At 39.4% G+C, this 26,083-nt stretch overlaps 1 protein-coding gene across 5 annotated transcripts in view; it reads right to left on the reverse strand.

The window, feature by feature from the left end:
* The window catches only part of col27a1b (collagen, type XXVII, alpha 1b), a 474,822-nt gene that overhangs the window by 216,030 nt on the left and 232,709 nt on the right, over positions 1 to 26,083 (reverse strand). For all 5 annotated transcript variants that reach the window (XM_069885118.1, XM_069885099.1, XM_069885108.1 and 2 more), the window contains 3 exons: positions 25,276 to 25,329; positions 21,635 to 21,688; positions 18,946 to 18,999 (listed from right to left, as the gene is read on the reverse strand). In XM_069885118.1, the coding sequence (XP_069741219.1) occupies positions 18,946 to 18,999; positions 21,635 to 21,688; positions 25,276 to 25,329 (162 nt within the window). The remainder of the gene's footprint in view (positions 1 to 18,945; positions 19,000 to 21,634; positions 21,689 to 25,275; positions 25,330 to 26,083) is intronic.

Below are 26,083 nucleotides of genomic sequence, written 5' to 3' on the forward strand. Positions count from 1 at the left end.
GATTCCCTACTTTTAGAGGATTTTAGGGGCATGTCTTTCATTAACTATCTTCCTTGGAACCAAAAGCTGGATCTTTCTTTGTCAACAAACTTAAAGAATCAAAATCTGTGATACCAGCACCCCAAGAAACAACAGTATAGAGCACCACATGGAAAAACAAGACTATAGACAGATCCATTCCATTTTCCTCCACAGTTAACATTTTAAAGTGGGCTATGTCTGTACTGGAAGCTGTGGAAAATCAATGTATGGACATTGATGTACAAATAGACAGCTTTTCAGCAATCCTAATAGATAGAAAATACTTTCTGGTTAACTACTGGCATTTAAGCGGCCAATAAGCAAAATAAATTTGTGTCATTTTTAGACCACACTGAGTTGCGAGATGCAAACACAGACCTCTGGTCTTTGAGCCAAGATTGGTTAGCTGCCGGAAACCCTTGGGGAACAATTCAATAACATTTTTATGAACAAGAATGCGGCTAATGTTGGCATACACAATCAAATAACAATTATATTTAGCAACATAAAATGGTGAAGAGGATACGAGTCGAGTAAGTAGCTGTTGCACATTATTAAATTGTATCTGGAGAAGGGAACAAGCAACATTAGGGGGATCATGCTGGCTACTGCAACATCTCCCAGGTAAGTAGGGTCCAGAACATGGAGTTCAAACAATGGACCTATACATATTTTAGGAAATCTTTTCATTCAGTTGTAACATATGTGCCATTACAGGTAGATTGGTAACTTTATCTGTATCCCCATACACATCAGAAATATTTCTTGGTTAATTAGAATGAACAAACTGGATTTAAATAATCCTGTTTTGGATCTAACTAAGATTTTCTTTGGATCAAATTGCTGAATTGGCCCCAAGACAATTAAATACAGTCCATAGAGCCCAGTTTTAGTTCAAAATTAAATTGATCTGGCACAGATGCAGTTCATGATACTTTTCTCTCTTTGGTACAGCTAATACTGACGAGGACACTGCAACTGACCACCAATTGCACATGGGCTGCAAATCAAGTTCTTTGCTGAGACTCCAATGCATAAAAATAAAGAGAGCCCCAAGTAAAAATTAAATTGGGCCTCAAAATAAAAGTTAAAAAATGTTGCCTAGTCATATTTAACTTGAACACTAAGGGCTTAACTCCAACTACTTTGTCAGCTTACCAAGTATGGCACTAACCCGGCTACATTTACTTGATGTGCTTAGAATTGGCAAATGCTCACTCAACATAAAAAGTCAATAACTATCAAATGTCCAATATCTAGCAACACACACCCTGCTTTTGAAAAATCAGATAAGGTAAATATAGAGCTAAAAACATGGTAGTTGCAGATAACATGCATTGATTAGCTATATTTATTTCAAGAATTCCATTTCCAGATCCAAATAAAAGAACACCTTCATAATTTATGTGGAGCAAATTTGGATTTCCATAAAATAATTTGTTCCTATCCAGTTACTGCATATCATTGTATTTCTGAGATCATATATAAAGATTCTGGGATACTCAATCTGCCTATTGATTTTTAGATCTTAAACCTGTTCCACTTATTGCAATCATTTACTCTACCATTACTATTTTAAAAATTATTTTATAAAAATATTAGAATATGTTTCTGCTGTTTTCTGACACATTAATAAAGTCAGAAGACCAATATGCTGTCAACTATAACTCCTTTGTCTGTCGACTGTGGCAGCAAAGCCTCCAGCTCAGTTGGATGTCTGGGAAAGCGAAAGCATAATGCAACTATAGGAAATATGCAGAGGGCAAATATGAGTCTTGGACTAGACTGAGTATCTGGCCTATTGCTTCAGAATTTTTATATCAGGTTGTTCAGTTCATACGTATTTAGATAACATTTTATAGCTGAATGGAATTCTTATACTGGCTTTTGAATATTGAAAATATAGTATGTTTATGCAAAAATTATTTCAAAAATGAAATGGAGAACGGAGAACATGGATTCTTATACTACTGCTGACAGAAACAATGGTTCATGAATCATGTTGTGCAGAGAATAAGAGGCATACAGTATTAGGAACAGCTGCTGTTATTCCATATCCAAAATAAACATCAAACGGACCAAGTCCTGACCTAATTTTTATTTAGAATACGGAAATGTCATGATTCTATTATTTTATTATTATTCTCTAAATGCTTCTGGTCCAACATTGCCTGGATTTTAAATTTCTTATTCTTGTATCCCCTCCACTCAATTGCCATGGTCTTCAACAACATGTCAGTTTTGGCTTCTTGTGCAACCTCTTTCCCCCCCCCACTCTATTTGCACTCATCCTTCAGTTGTCTAAAAGTTGGAATTCCCTCTGCAAACCTTCCTTTCTTCTTGAAATTGTTTCCCCAAGACAATTGGAAACATTTTTTGCAGGGTCCCAGGTTCACAACCAAAGTCAAAGGCCGTTGTCACTACCCATAATTCCCCATGGAGCTGTAATGCTGTACCAGCGCCAGCACAGGGGAACTGAGAAAGGGACTGTTCCCCTGGTGCCAGTGCAGTGATAGGGGTTGGGGGGGGGGGGGGGGGGGAGAGAGAGAGAGAGAGAGAGAGAGAGAGAGAGAGAGATGGCAATGCAACTCGGGCAGGAGAGACAGCAGCGTGACTCGGGGAGGCAATGGGGGAGAGATGGTAGCACAATTTGGGCAGGGTAGGGGGAGAGACGGCAGCATGACTCAGGCGGGCAAAGGGAGAGAGACAGCAGCATGACTCAGGTTGGCGAAGGGGGAGAGACAGCAGCATAACTCAGGCAGGTGAGGAGGGGAGATACAGCAGCTCGACTCGGGTGGGTGGGCTTAAAGGGAGTGAAATCAAAATGATTCCGAAATCCAGAAGATTCCAAACAACAGCAGATGTCCAATCCCAAATAAAAGGTTAGGCAGCTGTATTTCCCAAGCACGGGGCCCCCGTAGGCGTGGGACCCAATTAGGAACAAATGGTCCAATTGGCTTCAAGCCAGGCCTGCCCAAAAATCAACCAGTCGATCAAATTTTTGGTTATTGGTCTTCTTCCAACATCTCAAAAACAACTGTTATCCAATAAAGCTCCAACAAAATGTATTGTGCTATTTTACTACACTAAATGTGTCATTTTCATTCTGTAAAGCACTGTGTGAATCCAAAATACATGTGGACAGTTTGTGTGTCATGAAGATAATGTATTATGACACTAATGATGTTTTCATGACATTGTCAAAATATGGACATGACATGGAATTATAAAAATATTCAAAATCCAACAAAGCTATTGTCTCTCTGCTAGTCAAAAAAAATCTATATTTCCAGCACCTAGTTTTGCCCTCCTCAAGTATATCCAAGTAGATTTTAAAATGGAATGAAAGCATCTGCTTCCACCATTTTTTCAAGCTACGAGTTCCAGACCCTCCCCCCCAGGTGATTTTTTTCACATCTCTTATCTACCAATGACTTTAAATCTCTGTGGTCTTAACCCCAATGCTAAGAGAAACTAATCATTTTACACATGTCCATCAAGTCTTCTCTCAGTCATCGCTGTTCCAAAGAAAATACCCCCAATCTATCCTGAGCTTGTAGTTACATTTTTAATCATGGCAAATTTCTTATTAATTTCCCATATTCTCTCTCCAGTTTTTCAAAAACATGGTGGCTAAAATTCTTGCTCATTGATTATCAATGATGTTTTCCCTTTACTAATCACAGAGCAGCTATGGCATAGGATGGCATAAAGGATTACTTAAGGGGGTATATGAATGAAAAAAGGTTGAGAACCACTGTTTGAGTGAGTACCCAAACTGTGATCTAATCAGTATCTTTATAACTGCCAATTTAGAGCCACTTGGCCCTTTCAATAGTATTATGATTGATTTGATTCCTCATTCCAGCCAACCACTTGACAACTTTTCACCCTTTTTCTTGCAATTTAATCTACCTCTTAATTATATTTCCACCAGAAAATTAAAAGTCTCACAACATTCTGAGAGAGAAAAAAATCCCCTAGCTCTGTCTTAAATGACCCCAGGTTGTAGATTCTCCCCCAAAAGTAAACGTATTTCCACATCCACCTTGTCAAAAGCCCTCAGGATTTGATTTGTTTCAAGCTGATTACTTCTGTCCTAGCCTGTCTGATTTTCAGTCCAGTCAACTATTCAACTAATTTACATCCTTCTGTAAATAAATAGACCAATGGCATATTGCAGTAAAACACAAAAGTCTGCAGATTCTGTGGTTATAGTACAAAATACAGAAATGCTGGAGGAACTCAGCAGGTCTCGTAGCATCCATTAGAGGTAAAAATATATAACTGACATTTCGGGCCTGAGCCTTTTCTCATAAAAGCAGGCAGGGGTCTATATTAAAAACTGGTGACAAGGGAAGAATGAGAGGGGGAGGATTACAGATCAACAGACAAAAGGTAGTCTGGGTGAGTACATGGTTGTAGAGCTTGAGGCTGGCAGGGAATCAAGTCAAGACAAAACATGTTTATTTGTTGCTCATACCATAAACCTTGCAGTGTACAGTGAGTCCAAGATAGAAATCCTCCGGACTATGGAGCTGGTTACTTACATGGATAAATTACCTCTGAAACTTCTTATAAATAACATATCATAAATAACATATTACTTATAAATGTCGTGTTACTTATGCTAGCCCCATGTCCCCAGAGTTCAGAAACCACATGGCTTGGGGGAAAAACGTGGTCATGAGAGTCTGAATGCCTCGGTACCTCTTCCTGGATGACAGGAGGGGTGTCATAAAAGTCCATCGTGGCAGGCAGAGAGACCCCAATAATCTCTTCAGCAATCTTTATTATCCACTGCACAGACTTGCATTCTGAGATAGTATGTTTCCTGAACCAGGTGGTGATGCAGTTACATAGGATGCTCTCAATGCATCCCCTGTAGAATGTAGTGAGGGTGGCGGGTGGAATCTGAACTTTCCTCTACCTCCGCTGGAAGTAAAGGCGTTGTTGGGCCTTCTTGGTGATGGATCTGGTGTTGTAAACAGTACTCCAGATGTGGTCTTGTGATTGCTTTATCTGATGTATTATCTCCCTATTATTTCATTCAATTCCCCTAGCAATAAATTTTAGCATTTTGTTTGTGTTCCAAATTATTTACAGTAGTGTATACCAGCATTTTAAAATCAAGCATGAGGATATCCAATGTCTTCTATATCATAGAGCTCTGAAATTTCATACCATTTAGATAAAACACAATTTTTAATTTTTCACTGCAAAAACTACAAAGTCATATTTTTCAAAATTATATTTCACTGTACTCTTCTTTTATCCTTAGGCAAAACAAGCCAGCAGGCTCATCTACTGAGGCTGTATGGGTGGAACTGAGGAACAGGAAAGGTATGACCACACTCATGGGGTTGTATTATAGACCACCCAATAGTCAGCAAGAATTAGAGGAACAATTCTATAGAGAGATAGCAGACAGCTGCAGGAAACATAAGGATGTGATAGTAGGGGATTTTAATTTTCCACATGTTGACTGGGACTCTCATACTGTAAAAGGGATGGATGGCTTGGAGTTTGTCAAATGTGTTCAGGAAAGTTTTCTAAAGTAATACAGAGAGGTACCAACTAGAGAGAATGCAATTCTGGATCTCCTATTAAGGTACAAGATAGGATAGATGACAGAAGTCTGCGTAGGGGAACATTTTGGGTCCTTTGATCATAAGGCCATTAGTTTCAAGTTAATTATGGAGAAGGATAGGTCTGAGCCTCAGGTTAACATTCTAAATTGGAGAAAGGCTAATTTTTAGGAAATGAGAAAGAATCTAGAATATGTGGATTGGGATAAGTTGTTTTCGAGCAAGGATGTGCAAGGTAAATGAGAGTACAGAGTTTGTATGCTCCTGTCAGGATTAAAGGCAAGGCTGGCAGGAGCAGGCAAAGAGAGCCTTGGTTTTCAAGGGATCTTGGGGATCTGGTTCGGAATAGCAGGTATAGGCAACATTGAGTAAATGAGGTACTTGAGAAATATAAAAATGCAAGGATAACCTCAAGAAAGAAATCAGGAAGGCTAAAAGAAGGCACGAGGTTGCTTTGGCAGACAATGTGAAGGAAAGTCCTAATGGTTTTTACAGATATATTAAGAGCAAAAGGATAGCAAAGGACAAAAGGTGTCCCCTTGAAGATCAGAGTGTTCAACTTTGTATGGAGCCAAAAGAGATGGGGTGATCAGGACACAGGCACAGAGTCATGGGAAGTAAGGAAAACAAGCAGTGAGGTTATGGAATCTAAACAGATTAAAGAGGAAGAAGTGCTTGCTGTCTTAAAGCAAATAAGGGTGGATAAATCCCCAGGGCCTGACAAGATATTCCCTTGGACCTTGTGGGAAGCTAGTGTAGAAATTGTAAGGGCTCTGGAAGAAATAGTGAAAATGTCCTTAGCAGTGGGTGTGTTGCCAGAGAATTGGAGAGTAGCTCACATTGTTCTGTTGTTTAAAAAAGGCTCCAAAGGTAACCCTGTAAATTATGGCCAATGAGTCAGTAGTAGGCATGTTATTGGAAGGTGTTCTCAGAGATTGGATATACAATTATATGGATGGCCATGAAGTGATTAGGGATAGTCAACATGGCTTTGTGAATGGCAGGTCGTGTTTAACCATTCTTATAGAGTTTTTTGAGGAGGTTACCCAGGCAAGTTAATGAAGGAAAGGTTGTGATGTTGTCTCCATGAATTTTAGTAAGGCCTTTGACAAGGTCCCACATGGGAAGTTAGTCAGGAAGGTTCACACGCTATGTATTCATGGTAAAGTAGTGAACTGGATTCGACAATGACTGGATAGGAGAAGCCATAAAGTAGTGGTGGATAATTGTTTCTCAGACTGGAGGCCCGAGACTAGTGGTGTGACTTAGGGATCAGTGCTGGGACCATTGTATTTTGTCATCGATATCAATGATCTGGATGATAATGTGGTAAATTGGATCATAAAGTTTGCAAATGACACTAAGATTGGAAGCATTGTGGATAGCAAAGAAGGTTTTAAAAGCTTGCAGAGGGATCTGGGCCAGCTGGAAAAAATGGGCTGTAAAATGGCAGATGGAATTTAATGTAAACAAGTGTGAGGTGTTGCATTTTGGAAGGACAAACCAAGAAAGGACATAAATAGTGAATGGTAGGGCACTGAGGAGTGCAGTAGAATGGCGGGACCTGGAAATACAGAGACATAATTTCCTGAAAGTGGTGTCACAGGTAGGTAGGATTGTAGAGAGTGCTTTTGGTATATTGCCCTTCATAAATCAAAGTATTGAGTGTAGGATCTGGAATGTTAAGTTAAAGTTGTGGACTTGAAAATATGCCATTGTAGGGGCTCACCGGAGGCTTAACCAAACTGGCTTGGGAGGTTCCAAGTGACATCATGACATCACAATACGATGACATCATTTGGAACGTGCGGGGATTTTAAAAGCTGCAGATTACTGTTTGAGTGAAGGATTTTCACTGAATTTTGACTGATCATTCTCTCATTCTTCATTTCATTCTGCAGTTGTGACACCATTATTTGTTCTGATTGAATGAAGGGTCTTTGTGATTTAAACTACTATTTATTATTTGGCATTGAATACTACATTGTGCTGTTTAAATTCTTTGCCATGTTTGCTGATCCTTGCCAAAAGCAATCTACAAATGCAGAATGATTTGTAAAAAAGGTGATTCCTGAGTCAGTGGTTTTCCCTCCTACAGTAACTACTCTGTTCATTAACCCCACAGTTCAAATGAAAACTGAGCAGTGATCTATTCATAATGTTCAAAACTATAGTTGGATTTATCTGGATAGAGAAAGAGTCAATCTACGTTATCTGGTGCGGTATTCCAAAACAAAAGTTGGATTGCGGATTTAATTCGAACTTTCAAAACTGATGACACACTTTTCATAAAAATACATGAAAGGATGTAAAATATAGACTGGCAGTGATGAAGATGAATGGTGGAACTAAATAATCAGTGAATGAGCTGTTCTAATCCTATAATCCACCGATAAACAATTTATCATTTGTTATATACAGTGGAAACTTGGGACTATTTTATGCTGGAGCATGAACACTGCAGGACTATAAGAGCCACATCACACTTGAGTGGTGAGCATGCTCAGTGCGACAGTGTATTCATACATGACCAGCAGCCTGAGATGTAGTAAATGTAGTTTGTAGTTTGTGCTGTAAACTTACAAATTTCTCTGAGTGTTTATTAAGACCTCCGATGGTACAACCGAGGACATAACATGTCATCTTGGACATTTTCTTCTCCCTGATCTCATTGTTTACAGAGATTAGCTGTAATTTTTGACAACTATTCAGGCCTAGGATTGCTGGTCCGTTGACATCAACCACAAAGAATGTGCATATGATGTTCTTTCCTTTAAGTTTGCCTTTTATTTGGACTTTTCCTAGTTGTTTAATCACAGGGCCACCATAGGCTGTGAGCACGACATTTGCAGCTTCTAGTGTGCCTGCTTCCGGGTACCCATTCTTTATGTACTCTGGGAACATTTGGTGGTACAGTCGAAGTGGGAGGATGTTGCTTTGTGATCCTATACCCAGCTTTATTTTCAAGTTGAATAATATTGGTTTATTTCTGATCTTGCTTTTTACTTGGATCATGGTGTGTAATTCATTTTTTTATTCCTTCCCTTTTTTGGACGTCTCATGGAGGAGTATTGTTTCGAGGCCGGGCGTCAGTGAATCGGAGTCCCTGCTGTCACTTCCCTTGACATGGTGTACTTTCCTTCTGTATTCTTGGTTTCTCTCTCTTTTCAAGTCAGACCTACACATCTTTTCCCAGTGATTGACCTTCCCACAGGTCTTGCACTTCGAACCACATGCAGGGTATTCCTTGCGGTCATTGAAGGGGTGTATTCTGCCGTACCTCCTGTAGTTCTCGGATGTCTAAGACTTTCTCTGCATGCGCTTTATGGCATCAACCCTTCTATCTCTGTGCTGCATGTTGGCCTGCACGGAGAGCGATTGCATTTGCCTCCTAGTGGCCTCGAAGGCCCTAGCTGTGTCTCCGGCATCTGCTAGTTTCAAGCTATCTTTTCCTATGAGAGCTTTCTGCCCTTCAGGATGAGTGCTTCTCCAGATTGGTTTGTTGACTATTCTCTCCTTTATTTCTTTGAACTTGTATTTTGCTGCAATGTTCTTTAGCCTTGTGAGGCAATTATCTACTGACTCATCAGGCTCTTGTTTTAATCCCTGGAACTCATATCGCTTTATTCTATGGTTGGATTTCAGATCCAGATGAGAAGAAAATTTTTCTAATATCCTTTCTGGGTTATTTTCTTCCTCTTCAGCCAGCTCCCAGCTATTAAACAGGTCTAGTCCTCGCTCCCCCGTCCAAAGAAGGATGTAACAAACCTTTTCCTCTGGTGTGATTCCCTTGAGGAGGTTTTTGAATGCCAGGTTGCACTTCTGCTTGAACTCTTTAAAAGCCTCTATGATGTTGTCAGCTTCCCAGTCTGTGACTGGGCGTAATGCTGCTGCGGCTGTGGCCATTTCCTTCTCCAGCACTGGTAGTCAGGTAATGGTATTTTTTTCTTTGTTTCCTTCTCTTTGTGTTTATTTTGGTTTATAGGGATTTTTTTTCCCTATATGATGTGTGTTTCTGTCAGTCTCACTGCTCCCACCATGTTATGTCCTCAGTTGTACCATTGGAGTTCTTAATGAACACTCAGAGAAGATTGTAAGTTTACAGCACAAACCTTTACTACACCTCAGGCTGCTGGTCATGTATGAATACACTGTCGCACTGAGCATGCTCACCACTCAAGTGTGATGCGGCTCTTATAGTCTTGTAGTGTTCATGCTCCAGCATAAAATAGTTCCAAGTTTCCATTGTATATAACACCATTGTTGTAGTTTGAAACTTTAATAAACTAAAAAGTTGACTCAGTAAAGACATCTCATCTAAAGCTTATCTCAGTCAAATATAGCACCAAGGTTTTGTCTAGTCTGGTTCAATTTCAAATGAATGAATTGGAGCCAACCTGTGACAGATTATGTCGTGTTTGTATTGTATATAGATATGTTTTTGGGAGATAAATTAGGGCAGGCTTTTTTTTAGTGTAGGTCGCATATAAACACTTCAAAACAGATCACATTTAAAATACTGGAGCTTTGCTCAAGCCAGACAGGGTGGCTCCTGGGGGCCTCTGCAAAAATTTTGGGGGGTGCCCAAGGGATTTCACTAATGGATTGTTGTTTTGAAAAGCAACAGATGAAAGAGATCAGAGGAGTAGTTCAGAGCCACAGGCTGTCTGGGAGTGCAGCTTGCTGTTCTAAAAAGGTCATGTGGTTTTTGCAAGCAGAGAGAGTTGAACAGCTTTTTCTCTGTGAGAGAGAGAGAAAGAGAGAGAGAGAGAGAAAAATCAGTGTTACAGTCAGCAGAAGCAGCTGGGACTGGAACAGGACAAGCTGGAAAGCTTGTGGAAAAACCCCATTTGGAAGACGGGTTATAAGTGCTTAATTCAGCCTGGTCAAAGCCCTTGTGGTTCATACAAGAGGAGAGGACTCGCTGCCTAACGTTTTACTTGAAATAAGAAAAACAAAAAGGAACTCTGTGGTGACCTGAAAGAAAGAGGTTATCATCTGGAAAACCCTGATGGGGCAAGTTTCTTCAGCAAGATGCTGACATTGCTGATTAAAAGGGATCAGTTAGTGTCCAGGAACAACAAATCTCTCTCTGAAAACCAACAAGAACCTTCCTGAGTGGTAACCATTTACCTTACAAGCACCAAAGCCTGGTGAACTTCATAAATGTTAAATTCTGTGCACATTATAAGAATTGCCTGCAACCAGTAAACTTGAAGGAATGAGAAGTGAGATGGGATTGTGAATTAAAGAACTTTTCTGTACTTACACATTATATACACTTAGAATTAGAAGGGAGTTAAGTTAGGTTAGTTATGTTAATAGTGATAAGTTAAAGTATGATTCTGCTTTTCTCTGTTTAAAGATAATTAAAAGGAACTTTTGTTTAAGTAACCATTTATCTTGGTGAATATCTATTGCTGCTGGGTTTTGGGGTCCTCTGGGCTCATAACAAACCACTCAGAAACAGAGGTTGTAGCAAGTGTTTGCAGCAGTGGTTTTAACCTTTTTAATATTTATCTTAAGGACATTTTTGTTTCGTATTGTATGACGGCAAGATGGCAGTGCTGCTGGAGCTATGCAATGGCAGCACTGCTGCTGGTGCAGACGCGTGGAGAGCAGAAACACAGCACTCCTGCAGGGTTCATCCACCCAGTCCGACAGCCGTCAGCTGCGTACAGACTTTAAATGGTCTGTAAATGGAGCCGACAGTGGTTTTATTTGAAAATGCCACAACCATGGGGTCTGTGCCCAAGATGGGGGTGCCTATGATTGGCAGCAGCCTTGAGGGGTTGCAGACTCCATGGACTGGCACAGAAAACTGGGAGACCCACCCCCCACCCCCCTGCCCCATTTGAGGAAGAGAAGCAGAGGAGATGACTCATGGGATGGTGTCCATGGTAGCAGATTGAAGAAAGACAAAGGCATCTGGCTGTTAGCAGCTCGAAGCAAGGAACCCACATAGCCTGTGGCTGCTGGCAACTGCAGCCAGATGATTCACACCAGATGATGGAGTGCCGGAGACTGGTTAAAGACTGGCTGAAGGGGCACCAGATATTGGAACTGGGATACAAGAGGGTGCCAAGGGGACTGAAGAGTTCCTGATCACGTCAGAGGTTCAGATTGGAGCTCAGGCTGCTGATGGTTTGGACTGGACTCTGTGTGGCTTCAGGGGCTGTGGAATGTTGGAGGTGAATCTATGGACACATGATAACTCTGAGGGGATTCACTTTTGCTTCTCTTTCTCTGACTGCAAGAAGTGCTTCAGGCAATTCTGCTGATGGGAAATCTGTCTGCCTTATGGCAGACTTAAGGCGAATTTTGCGTAATAGTGCCCTGCTTTTATTGCATGACAATAAAACAGATCTCAAACCAGATAACCAGCCTAATAATTTTGTGGCAGTGGACAGGTGAGCTATCTTTTTACAATGGTCACCCAATTATTTTGCTACCAATGAATACCTTTCATGACAAAATAGTTTTATTATTCTGAATTGAAGATATTTTTTCAGTTTCCACAGATCTTTTTCAATACGAGAAATAGCTACCCAAGAACTAGTTTCAAAGTTGCCAGCCATCAATTGTTTATTGATGGATGATCTCCGAGATTTTGATGATGGGAGACTGAGCCCTGACGATCCCATTGAATGTAATGGTATGTGGTTAAACTTGGTTTGGTAATGGCCATTATCTAGTACTACTGTGACACAAGTGCTACTCATCACTTGTCAGCCCAGAGTGGAATGCTGTCCAGGTCTTGCTGCATGCAGGCATGGAGTACTTCATTTGCTGAAGAGTGTGAGTGGCATTGAACAACTTTCCTATTTCTGACCATGTAATGGAGGGAAGATAATGTCAGTGAGACTAGAACACTGCCCCTTTGAACTCCTGCACTGATATTTTATTTGGAGGCTTGTATAATTGCTCTTCAGCAATCTCAATGTCTTCCTTTGTTTGAGGTATGTTTCCAAACATTTCCCTTTGAATTCAGCTTTTCAGTTATCCTTGATGCCATAAACGCTACCTTAGTTCATGGCAGCTATTTTCATCTCACCTCTTAAAATCTGTCCTCAGTCCATTTCATGAAATCTCATGCTGAGCGGTCAAGGAGAAGTCCAAGCTGAGTTTTGCTGAATGGGATTTTGGCAGGTAAGTGCAACATTCCATTTAAATAAGACACCACATTCCATAACTCTGCTCACGGTGGAGCAGTGATTAGAGTTTTGCTGCTTTTTGTGATAGCAGGAAATTTTCCACATCATTGGGGAAATATTAATACTGCAACTCTATTGGAATAGCTTGGCTTGAGGTCCGGTTTGTCAAGCATTAAGCAACGTCCTAGAATGTGGGTCTTCATTGGTACAGCCAGATATGATTTAATCCTTTTGTCTTTATTGTATCCAGCATTTACAATGGTTTCTTGATATCTCATAGAAAGAATTAAAATGTGTGAAGACTGTCTTTAATGAAGTTGGGGATTTCACAAGGAAACCAAGATAGAACATTCATGGCATCTTATGGTACTCGAGGCTGTGCGTATTTTACCCTTTAGCATTTACGTGCTGGAACCTGCAACCATTCAGGACAGGGATGTTCATGAAACTGCCTCCTCTCATTAGCTGTTGGAGTTGACCATTATAATTCACAACTAGATCTGGTAGGTCTTAGAATTTTTTGATTGTTCCTTATTTGAAATAATAAATAATTTTCCTTTTCAATTTTTAGTTGTTTCTTCAGTTCATCTCCACAAATATCAATCAGTTGAGTAATTAAGAAAAAAGTTTCAAAGCACCTTGATAATGATTTTGTCCACACCCACAGATAGCAGGAGCAGAAGCAACACCATGACTTATGTTAATACGTGGCAAATAACTCTTCCATAACACATACATCAAGAAATGACCATCAACTAACTATTTTAACATTAGGTTCCACTAGATGCTCACACACCATCAATGTCTTCAGTGTCACCATTTGACAAACAAAAACAGAATTCTTTGATATGAAATTTAATCTGGCAGGATTTCATCCCCTCTATTAAATAGATTTCGATCTCAAGAATTTCTTGGTCTCTGAAGAATGACCTGAGATTGTTGCAGAAGGTGGTGGATTAGGCGAACAAGGAGAAGTTTGCTGTCCTTTGTCCTAACAGTTAAATGAGATTTTATGTTTATTTCAGGCAGGATGATAGCTTAATGGTTCACATGAATAAGTATATCTCTGACAATGTAGCATTCCCTCCAGACTGCACTGAAATGTCAACCTAGATTACAGGATATGTTGAAGGATATAGAAAAGTCAATTATCAGTCCTGTCGAACCTTCATCTTGTGTAAGCCACTTTAATTCATAGTCGCAAAAACATCAGTTTTCTTTTCTACCATTCATTCTCCTCTTTTACTTCTTCCTTTCCTGCCATCTAGCACTTTCATCAAAGTCTCACAGGTTGCACTTTTCTCATGACCCTACATTTTGGTCCTGATACAGGATCTCAAACTGAAATGTTGATACACAAATTTTTATCTCAAGAGATGCTGATTGACCCACTGAGTTCTTCCAGGATTCTGCTTTTGTATTTCATTCAATTTATTTTCCAATATATTTTGTTCGATACATGACTCTTCCAAGTTTGGCAGGCCATCCACATCCATTTCTTTCTGTTCACATGAAAACTAGCCATTTTTGCCAGCCCTGAAAAAGCTCATTTTTTGGCAGGAGTACAGATCTGGGGATCTGGTTTGGAAGAAGAGAGAGAAGTGTATCAGGTATAGGTAACATGGAGAAAATGACCTACTTGAGGAGTAGAAAAAATGGAAGAAATCAGGAGGATAAAAGAAGATGTGAGGTTGCTTTGGCAGTTGATGTAAAGGAAAATCTTAATTGTTTCTACAGGCATATTAAGAGCAAAAGGATAGTAAGGGACAAAATTGGTCCCCTGGAAGATCAGAGTGGTCAGCTTTGTATGGAGGTGAAAGAGAGAGAGAGAGAGAGCGAGCTTTTTTGTTTTTATAAAAAAATCAGTACTCAGGAAATGGACACAGAGTTGTGGGAAGTAAGGAAAACAAGAGTGAGGTCATGAAACCTATACAGATTAAAGAGGAGGAAGTGCCTGCTGCCATAATGCAAATAAAGGTGGATAAATCCCCAGGGTCAAAGATATTCTTTTGGACCTTGAGGGAGGTTAGTGTAGAAATTGTAGGGTCTCTGACAGAAATATTTAAAATGTCCTTAGCACCAGGTGTGGTGTCTGATATTGGAGGGTAGCTCATGTGGTTCAGTTATTTAAAAAATTGCTCAAAAGTAACCCTGGAAATTATAGACTGATGAGCCTGATGTCAGTAAAAGGTAAATTATTGCAAGGTGTTCAAATAGATTGGATATACAATTATTTGGATAGCCATGAAATGATTAGGGATAGTCAATGTGGTGATACAATCACAACACTGGCTGCACTCCTACCGGCCTACTGCAGGGGGCAACCACTGTACCTGCAGATAGGAAACCTGGGAGGCTGGCCCCACCTGGCCAGCTGTCAATCACTGGCCTGCATATAGACTCGATCCGGCCCCTCCCCGGGTCAGTCAGACATGTGGAACCAGCAAAGGATAGTCAGGCACATGTGGAGCCAGCAAAGATATTAAGACTGGTGTGTACAGAGTTTGAGATGACTGTAGTAGAGTCTTCTCATGTTTTGTGTTTGCTTGTTGCACCACAGGACATCACAGTCAGCATGGGTTTGTGCGTGGTAGGTCGTGTTTAACCAATCTTATAGAGTTTTTCCAAGGAGGTTACCCAATAAAGTTAATGAAGGAAAGGCTGTGGATGTTGTCTACGTGGACTTTAGTAAGGACTTTGACAAGTTTCCGCATGGGAGGTTAAACAGGAAGATTCAGATGCTAGGTATTCATGGCGAAGTAGTGAACTGGATTTGACAACGGCTGGATGGGAGAAGCCAGAGAGAACTGGTGGATGATTGCTCCTCAGACTGGAGGCCTGTGACTAGTGGTGTGCCTCAAGGATTGGTGGTGGGACCATTGGTGTTTTTCATTTATATCAATGATCTGGATAATAATGTGGTGTAATGGAATATTTGGGAGAAAATTTGGTAAAATTAGAGTAGGTTACATACATACATACACACATTTTAAAACCGATCTTATTTGAAATACTGAAGAATTCATATTCAGTGGACTTTACAGAAACTATGGAAAATGCTATGCACATTCCACAAGTAGGTGCTAATTAAAGTGATGTAATCAAATGAATCAACTAGAGATGGGTCGTCTGTGTTGAGTATTTTTACAAGGCTTCTGACCTTTCTGCAAAGTGCTCACTCAAAGGTCAATGAGATTTTTTTTTAAACAGACAACAGATGGGAGCAAAAGACAAACTCTTTTATTGTTTGCTGGAGAAGGTGGGGGAAGGGGTTGCAAGTGAGAGAGTCACATGGGCTTTCTAGCAGTTGGAAGATGAGAGAGAGAGAGAGAGAGAGAGAGAGAGAGAGAGAGAGAGAGAGAGAGAGAGAGAGAGAGAGAGAGAGATTGAACAGTCACAGCTGAAGCAAGCAGGAAAAGCTTGTGGGAACTGAAACAGAAAGCTCCAGGATGGCAGATGGCTGGAAGTACTATCTGTCTGATGTTTCTCTTGGAATAAAAAGAACAGAAAGGAACTCTGTAAGAAAGAGGTTATCATCTGGAGAACCATGATAGGGCAAGTTTCATCAGCAAGACATTGAGGTGACTAATGGTGGTACCTCATTTGTGGAATCCTGGAACAACAAATCTCTCTCTGTAAACCCTACAAAGAACCTTCCTGTGTGGTAAACATTTATTTTTTGAGCACCAAAGCCTGGTGAACTTTATACATGTTAAATTCTATGCACAGTATAAGAATTGCCTGCAACCAGTGAACTTGGAAGAATGAGAAGTGAGATTGAACTGTGAACCAAAGATCTTTTCTTAAATTTACACACACATCATACACGTGCGCTTAGAATTAGAAAGGAGTTAATTTGGGTTAGATAAGTTAAAGTTTGATTCTGTTTTCATGTTTAAAGATAATTAAAATCAACTTTTGTTTAAGTAACTACTTGTCTTGGTGAATATCTATTGCTGCTGGGTTTTGGGGTCCTTTGGGTTCGTAACAGTGGTAAATTGGATCAGAAAGTTTGTAGATGACTATTATTGGAGGTGTTGTGGACAGCAAAGAAGATTTTCAAAACTTACAGAGGGATCTGGACCAACTGGAAAAATGGGCTGCAAAATGGCAAATGGAATTTAATGCAGAAAAGTTGTGAGGTGTTGCATTTTGGAAGGACAAACCAAGAAAGGAGATACATGGTAAATGGTAGGGGATTGAGGAATGCGATAGAACAGAGGGATCTGGGAATATAAATACATAATTCCCTGAAAGTGGCATCACAGGTGGATAGCGTTGTAAAGAAAGATTTTGGCATATTGGCCTTCATAAATCAATGTTGAGTGCAGGAGTTGAATAAGACATTGGTGAGCCAAATTTGGAGTATTGTGTACAATTTTGGTCACCTAACTACAGAACAGATATCAATAAGATAGAAAGACTGCAGAAAAGATTTACTAGGATGTTGCCTGGACTTAAGGAACTGAGTTACAAGGTAAGATTAAACAGGTTAGGACTTTATTCCCTGGGAGATTTGATAGAGATTTTTAGAATTATAAGAGGGTTAGATAGAGTAAATGCAAATAGACTTTTTCTACTGAGGGTAGTTGAGATACAGATCAATGACATGGGTTAACAATGCACGGATGGGAGGTAAGTTCAGCACAGACGAGAAGGGCTGAAGAAGCCTGTTTCTGTGCTGTCATGCTCTATGGTTCATTAGGCAGCACTTTGGATAGTGGGCGGCGTGGTTAGCATAGTGGATAGTGCAACGCTATTACAGTGCCAGTAACCAGGATTCAAATCTCGTGCAAGAGCCCTAGGTTCAGTCCCTGTTGCGGTCATGTGCATTGGCAGCATCCACCAGAGTCCGTAGGCCTCTTCCCATATGGTGCATACGCGAAGGCCGGCATCATTTACGGAGCCAGAGCATGGCGGCGAATGTGCGGTCAGCCGGGTGCTGGTCTGTCAGCCAGTATGCATATGCCATGGAGCACAGTGACACATGCACGGTTGGCTCAGCCCCGGTGGCGAAGGTGTCAGACGGGGGTCGGTGAGTCGGTCTGTATACATGCATTCTCGGATTGGACTCTGCAGCGAAATGGTTGGAGCTGGGTGCAGCTCACCCCACCAAGGAACATGCGCACACTTAAAAGGAGGTTCTATAGCCGGCATTGGCAGTTGGAAACCAGGAGGATAAGTTAGGGGTCAACAATTTCAGTTGATTGTCTCACTTTGTGCTCAGAATCATTAAGTTTCATTTGAACATTGTTTAGTCCTTGTTAACTTTTATATGAATATCTGTTGTTAAGAATCTACTACATAGAATATCAGAAAAGAAGATTACAAGTTTTGCGTGTTAACAAAGGATTTAAATACAACTGAACTTGTACTGGAAATGATTGAAAACGCATTGCAGACAAACCCTTAACTTAGCCTCCAAGGATCTATATAAGTGAATAGGAAGGAAGTCGCTACATCAGGCATTGTCTGCAAGGTGTTTGTATGATCTCCTTGTGTCTGTGTGGTTTTCCTCTGGATGCTCTGCTTTCCTCCCACCCTTCAAAATATACTTGGATTGTAGGTTGTTTGGGGTATTTGGGCATCTCATGAGCCCAAAAGGGCCTGTTACAGTGCTGTATGTCTAAATTTAAAATAAAACAAACCTTTTCAATGTATTGGCATATCGACACATTATATAAACACAAGCCAATATAGGTTAGCAGTCCATGATCAGTATGCAGCAGGACATTAGAAGTTAGGATGTGGGCACAAATCTGGATAATCTTGAATTTCTGGAAGGAAGGCCAGCCAAACCTTGAGGGAATAAGGGCAAGGACTCAGCAGAAAATGGATAAAAGAGAGTGATTTTACAGGGGTGGAATTAATATTTTTTGTGATGGTTCAGCCATGTGTACAATTATTCAACTCGGAATCAAAGAGAAAACAAAGTTGCAAATCATTTCATTTCGGGCAGATCCAAGGCAGCAAAGGAACATCGTCAGTGTGATATATTTTCAGTCTTCCCAATATTCAGTCAATGAGATTTTCTGCTTGTCGAGCACTCTATGCTAAATAAGCAGTCTGACAATACAGAGTCAATGCAGGCATTAGAGGTGATGATTTTGATCGGTTTGCTGTCAGCATAAATGTGAACTTCTATGTAGAATCTTAAATAGATGTTTAATAAAAATCCTTACCTCAAGACCAGGGGATCCTGGTATCCCAACTGGACCTTTATCACCCATTTTTCCCTGTAAGATTAATGTAACAAATCAAAGTACATTAATATATATATAACATTCCAGCTGAAGGCTAGTCAATTATTTGTTATAACAATTTCCTTGCCTTTGTTCCTTATGCTTCTATGTTTTTTTAAAGGTGACAAAGGGTCTGTGAGCCATAACTGCTTCTCTTTCCACAGATGCTGTCTGGTCTGAATATTATCTGGTTTTGTTTTATGTTATTTTGAGGCATCTTAAGCAAAACTAGTTGGGAAGAATTTTACCAAATTCAACTGATTTATTTTGGTTGTTTTGGGAAAGGCTACAAACAGGATAGCTTATGAAGATGGCTGAATCACTGATAACAACTGCAGGACTTGCAAAACTTTGCACGTGCAGAAATCCTGAACTTACTAGCCCTTTTCACACTTGCAAGTGGTCACAGGAATTAACTTTAAAGTGTCTCGTGTGAAAGAAACATTTTCTCAACGCCGACGTCAGATGACATCATTGATGGGATTGATTCCTAGTACAATTCCTAGTACAATTCCCGGCATCTGCAATCAGGAAAGCATATTGTGGGATTGAAATAACCCAAGTTTTTGCATGAATGCAGGAACATGAAGGAAGGAAAAAGTAAAATGAAGGTATAAATTTTGCCATGGGAAAGTCACAGCAGGAGAGCGAGAGAGAGGGGAAATAGAAATAGCGGACAGTTTTTAAACTGTGGGAAAGTTAGTAGCGCTATAGCGCACAATTTATAAAGACCGTGGGAAAAAGCAATGCTGGACCTGACTTCCCAGAATGCCATGCCACTGAGAAATCCCTCCATGGGTGCTCTGTTCACGCAGCCATGCATACAGCCCTTTCTATGTCGCACAAAATTCTGGGAGGGCAGGTCCGCCATCGCTTTTTCCCATGGTATTTATATATTGTGCGCGGTGGCGGTACCAACTTCCACTTAGAATAAATTGTGTGCTATTGTTATTTAATGCTAGCACTTTCCCATGGCCCCTTATAAAGGTTTATATAGGTCGGCACAACAACAACAGGAGCTGACGAGCTCATACTGTGCTGTACATAAAGCTTAATATTATAATTAGGTATGATTAATTTTGTTCAAATTTAAGATCATAAATACATTGATAGGGCAGATCCACCATCGCTCGATGCAACATAACATCACCAGTAGAAGGTAGAACAGTCCTAACTCCGGGGATGGCTCTTTGCATGTGTGAAAGTGTTTAGTTAGGAATAGTCACATGTGAAAAACCAAACCCTATTCCTATCCCAGGAGACTGAACAGCCAATTTAATGGGATGCAAGTGTGAAAGAGGCTACTGACAATTCAAGGGTGTGACAATGGCAATAGGTTCATCATGAATACGACTGCAGTGTCTGGGCTATTTCGAGTCCATTTGTCCACTGGCAACAACCAAATTAGGTTTGCACTGAGTGCAATAGAATTTTGAATGTATAGAAACAATAGGACATGGTCTGAATTTAGTGAAGGATGTGTTAATTTCAGATTGACTGTATGTTACACTTAACCTTTATATCCAAGAAATAAATATCTGACACACAATGATCATACATTTTTCTTGCTTTTCCACAGACCAAAATTTCAATACAATGGAAATATTTGCATGTTAATATTAAATTCATAACTATTACTGCTTATTTTTGCTCTGAAATCACACTGATTCATTATTTAAGTCGTTCAGTCCAAATATTCATGAGTGGTTATGACAGACCCCAACCCCACCCCAATATGCAGTTCGGGCTGCATTCTGAATGGGTTGGGACAAGCAGTGCAGCTGGTCAGGGCTGAGATGTGGGCCTCAGAGCTGCACTCTTGCTGCTGTGGTGTATTCAGGTTATGCTAGAGATTCGCATGTTGTTGGACCAGCCAGGTCATACAGTCACTCTCTGCTGCCCTTCCTCTCTCTTTGGCTTGGGCGGACTCAAAGGCCAACAGATGCGAGTGAGGTCAACCATGTGGAAGGGTAAGCCACATTAAATTTGGCAAAACAAACATCTTCTGAATATCTGGAGAAAGGCAGATTAATGGCTACTATAAATGATCTTTAGAGTGGGTATGTGGTAGGAGGAACAATTTGGACGTGATGGGCAGGTAGTAGATGATACTTCGCAGAGGAATCTGGGGAATGGTATTAATGTGATGCTGACATCCACCATGGGTCTGATTTTCCAAATGGTCTTCAATGTTATATGAAAGTATCAAATATTCTGATAAGAGTGTGGATTCCTATTAAACACAAGAGACTGGAGATACTGGAAGCTAAAGCAACAACCAATCTGCTGGAGGAACTCAGCAGGTTGAGCAGAATCCATGTGAGATTATCAGTCTTGATGAAGGATTCCGGCCCAAAACGGTGACAATTCTTTATCTCGCACCGATGCTGGTTGACCCAATGAGGTCCTCCAGCATATTGTGAACCCTGGGTGGATAGGGTGCTGTGTGCACTCCTTTTGTTAGATGTCTTTTCCTGCTTTTTACTAATTTCTTACAGTTCAAGCAAAGGCCACTTGTTCATTTGCAGGATTTCCTCTGATTTTTGAATGGGAGTAATAGTTTTAAAAAATACCAATAAGGAGACATTTATATCTGAATAGCAAGAATGAGAAATGATCAAATACTTACAGCTATCCCAATTTTTCCCCTCATTCCAGGCAAACCTTGCAATCCTGGATTACCCTGTAGTGAAACAACAGTAGTTTTACCGATTCAGAGAAATTTAGTTACCATTAATGACTTACACTACCAACAGAACCATCTTGCTCAATAATAATTAAGTACACAAAATTAATTTCCAAAACAGTGGCTACAGTTTGCAACCAGAAATAAATGATGCAAATAATTTTGACTGGAAATTGAGCACAGCATTAGAAATACAAAGTTATTTTTTAAAAAATCAATTAAATCTTTTGCCTGTATTGAATGGAGGGAGTGCATTTGTATTATTAGTTATTTGTTTCTGAATGAAATAATGCCATTGACAAAAAACTGGGTTAATAATGTCAAATAAATGTCTAGGAATTATGTACAATAATTTTATCTACAGGGAAATACAGAAATAAGGGGTTAGCCACACTGCTCATAATCCATGAATGATGAAAGGAGATGGCCTGGTCATCTGAATTGTCTCTTTGATTCCATTTTTTATTAACATGTAAGTAACTTAATAATTTTCTGCAGTGTTCACACTATCAAACCATGTACCATGTTAATCAAGAAAATCTGCAGACACTGTGATTGTCATTTAGATAAAAATGCTGGAGAAACTCAGCAAATCAGGCAATGTTCTTTATGTAGCAAGGTACTGTTCAGGCCCAAAACACTGGTCGTGTTTCTTTATCTTTCGTATATGAAGAACGTTGCATGACTTGCTAAGTTCCTCCAGAATTTATGTGTAAACTACAGTGCACACCAATTTACCAACTGCATGTTTAAATGATATTCTTTGAGTCTCTTTATGATAAATGTGACCATATTATTTGAAAATGCCATGCTGTCTATCATAAAGAAAAAATAAAATACTAAGCGAACATCTTGAATTACATGGGGCCCACAACAATGACAGGATTTAAATAGTTCCCTTTATCAGTTGGATCTTAATCCAACTGCAACTCCGAAAATAAATCAATAATATTCTAATTCAACATCACAGAAAATATAGTGAACAGGACAATGGCTTCTCTGCCATCAGCATATTTAAATATAGCAGCAGGCAAAATACCAGAAGTAATTTCGAGCAGAATTGGAACAATTGTCTGCGTGGATCACATGGCACACTTCTGAACTAGTGGAATAGGAGTAAAAATTTATTTTAACATCTGTAATGTATTAATTTAAGATTAGTGGCTAATCTTAGTCTTCAGTACTTCTGCAAAGCAACTTTGCATAATAAAGATGCTTGTTGAATCAAAAGGCCTGTGGCTTCCTTAATCTTTAATTCACTTAGTGCATAAAATTCCTTGAAACAGTGGGATGAAAACATTCGACTAATAATTTCAGTACTTTTTGTTCTCTTCACAGATACAATGCTTCAAATTGACTCAAATGCATTTGGTACATTCCCACTGTAACAATATATATTGAATTAATGACAGTACATTTACTAAAAACAATTCATCTTGAAAGAATAACTTGCCTTCTGGGATAAGCTTTATCCAAAGCTTGCTTCAATATTTCCTGTGCCATCACATTAAGTATTAAGAAAACAACCCTTTATCAAATGACGTTGATAAGGAGATTTTCAGGATCATCAGAACTAAGTTCTGGACTGAAGGTTAAAATCCCAATCTTTGACCTTCCTGTACCCTGCACATGTCATTCCTGATCTTGTACCAAAATGCAAGTAACTTTTTTTCCAGGATATGTAAACTTTCACAGTGATAATGACCTTGTGCATGAACTATCCACAATAAATGGATTCATGGTGAATTTCTTGCTGACAACAATAAAAAGTTAGCATTTCCAGATGAAAGTTATAAAGTAAAATCAATTGATCAGATTCAGATTTTTGTCAAAAGAACAAAATTTTAGAGAAATAATCAAACAAAACATTTTGATTTGCATCGCACATAGAGGTTCTGAAGAAAAATTCCGGTCCATGTGGTATTCATTCATAAAACACTTCCTTTTGTGAATATTCATTTAATAATCTAACTATATGAATTATTTATCTTACATAGTCTGTATGAAACTACAATTTATAAACAAGTATGGTTTGTAGCATTAATGATTCAAGCAACCCATTCAGAAACACGAGCATGATTAAAAGTAGATCAGATGAACTCCCTTTATAGCTTATGTTTGTAAATATAATTCAAAGTTCATGTCTGTTCATTCATTAATACAATATCATCCAAACCATCTTAACACTTGATCCAGAAGAATATTCCTAATGGTTCCAAAAGTGAAGCAATCTTTGCTTCACACAGCACTTGGATAGTAACTGACAAGTATTATTTGTACCCGCTCAAAAAAAAGAAAGCCTTGGAGATTTCTACATAACCATTGCTGTAACCTCAACTATCAACATTTCACAAGTTAATGGAAGTTGAGGTGGTTCACCAGGAGAGCAGAAAAGGACTGCATAATTTACAATGAATGACATACTTTCTAAACCCTCTAAACTTCCTCTCCATCTTCAAAGCTCAAGAGTGTGATGGATTACTTATCACTTTATCTGAATTAATGTGTGTTTCTGTCTCTGGACTCAGTATCATCCCTCCCACCACTAAGCACTACAGATACGATATGCCTGCACTACAAGATGAATGCAGCAGCTGTCTAAAGTTATTTAGAAAATGAATTCTTCTATTTTAACACATACCCAAGAAACTTGTGAGTGGCAAAGCTGTGACACTGATCCAAATTTCCTGGGAGTCATTTACCATGCTGATTTGGACATTTACTATTGTTCCTTTATTGCCACGGATTTGCTACCCAACCTCATGATCATTAAAAGCACTTCAACAGTTCAAAGAAGAGGGACATGATGCACCATCAATCATTCAGAAGTCTACTGTGGAGAAACCAATAGGCTTTAATTCACTTGAGAACATAGCATATCCTTACTGTTCGGTTGTCCTGCATTGAGTTGCAGGGGCCTGTGGAACAGCCACCTTTATACAGAAGTCTGTGGGGAGGGTCCACAGGTACAACCAGCCAATAAGTATTGCTTGACCAGATAATTATATATTACAGTGGTTTACCACAGGGCACTTTTAACTTTTCATGGAATTTAGGTTGGGAAATAAAAGTGACCTGGTTAGTAAACACCCCATGACCATCAATTGTATAACAGTGCTAAAACTATGGATAATGCCCAGTTGAATTATGAAACACATATCAAATTTGGAGCACACATTTTATATATTACATATTGTGAAACTTTCTCTTATCGGATTCAAAACTCAGCTGTAGATCCTTTCAAATACTTGAAGTCCCTGAATGAATGGAGCTAAGAACCAATATTCAGCCTGATGTATACCATAAATACTTCACATTTAAGGGTTCTAATGTAAGCTTGTAAAGACTTGACCTAATTGTCATTCTGACTCTAAGGGATGAACAGCATCTTCCTCATCATGCACACCTTGCATCTTTGATTTAAACATTTTAATAAAAATTGGCACGTGATTCAGATTTGAAAGATTTAAATCTCATGGAATTCACAATGGAAATATTGAGGTTTTTGGATATTCATCAAGGTCATGATAAATAGGTTGAATTAATCAAGTTGAAAATCTTCATCAAACCATTAAGAAAATTACCTTATCACCAGGGAAACCCAGTTCTCCTGGTACTCCTGGAATGCCCTCGTCACCCTAAACTCACGGTACAAGACAACATAGTGTTAGAACATTGCTTAAACACTGTTTCGCACAATACAACTGTAACAATTGCCTCATGAATCTTAACATAGTGGTAGTGAAACCACTGAAATATAATTCTCAACATAGTTTACATATTACAGTGTTATTTTAATATCCTACATTCAGTTCAGAATACTTCATACTTTTACCATTCTAGATCCACTTTAGGGCACTACTTCAAAACTCTAACTGGAATGTAACTGTGCAGTATTACATAACCAACTTGTAATTCCAAATAGCATATCAGAGATAGAATATTGTTTCATAACATGAACAATATACAATAACAACAATTGTATTAAGCCAGCTGCTGATCACTATAGGCACTGCACAATTGCAGGGAGCTGAACTGAAGCAAAATGTGCTGGAAATCAGACAAAGTGTTGACAATGCTACAAATGCTTGGCAAGACGCAGCATCTTTGAAAGAAAGAGGTTTGGCGTAGCATGAGACAATAGAAAAAAAATCAAGGATTGAATGATCTCGTAGGTTGAAGGTAAGCACAAAAGAAACCCTATTATTGTTCCCAGATGGAAGTAAACAAACGGGTACCTCCCTTGGGGAGGGAAGTAGTACGGATAGGGTTGACTACAATGGTGGCAAATCCTTGATTGAGGAACAAGAAAAGCATGTAATACGTGCTTTTGTGGAAGGTGGCATCATCTCAACAGATGCAGCAGAAGCAGTAGAAGCACAGTGACAAGAA

The sequence above is a fragment of the Narcine bancroftii genome, chromosome 1, assembly GCF_036971445.1.
Source record: "Narcine bancroftii isolate sNarBan1 chromosome 1, sNarBan1.hap1, whole genome shotgun sequence".
NCBI lineage: Eukaryota > Metazoa > Chordata > Chondrichthyes > Torpediniformes > Narcinidae > Narcine > Narcine bancroftii.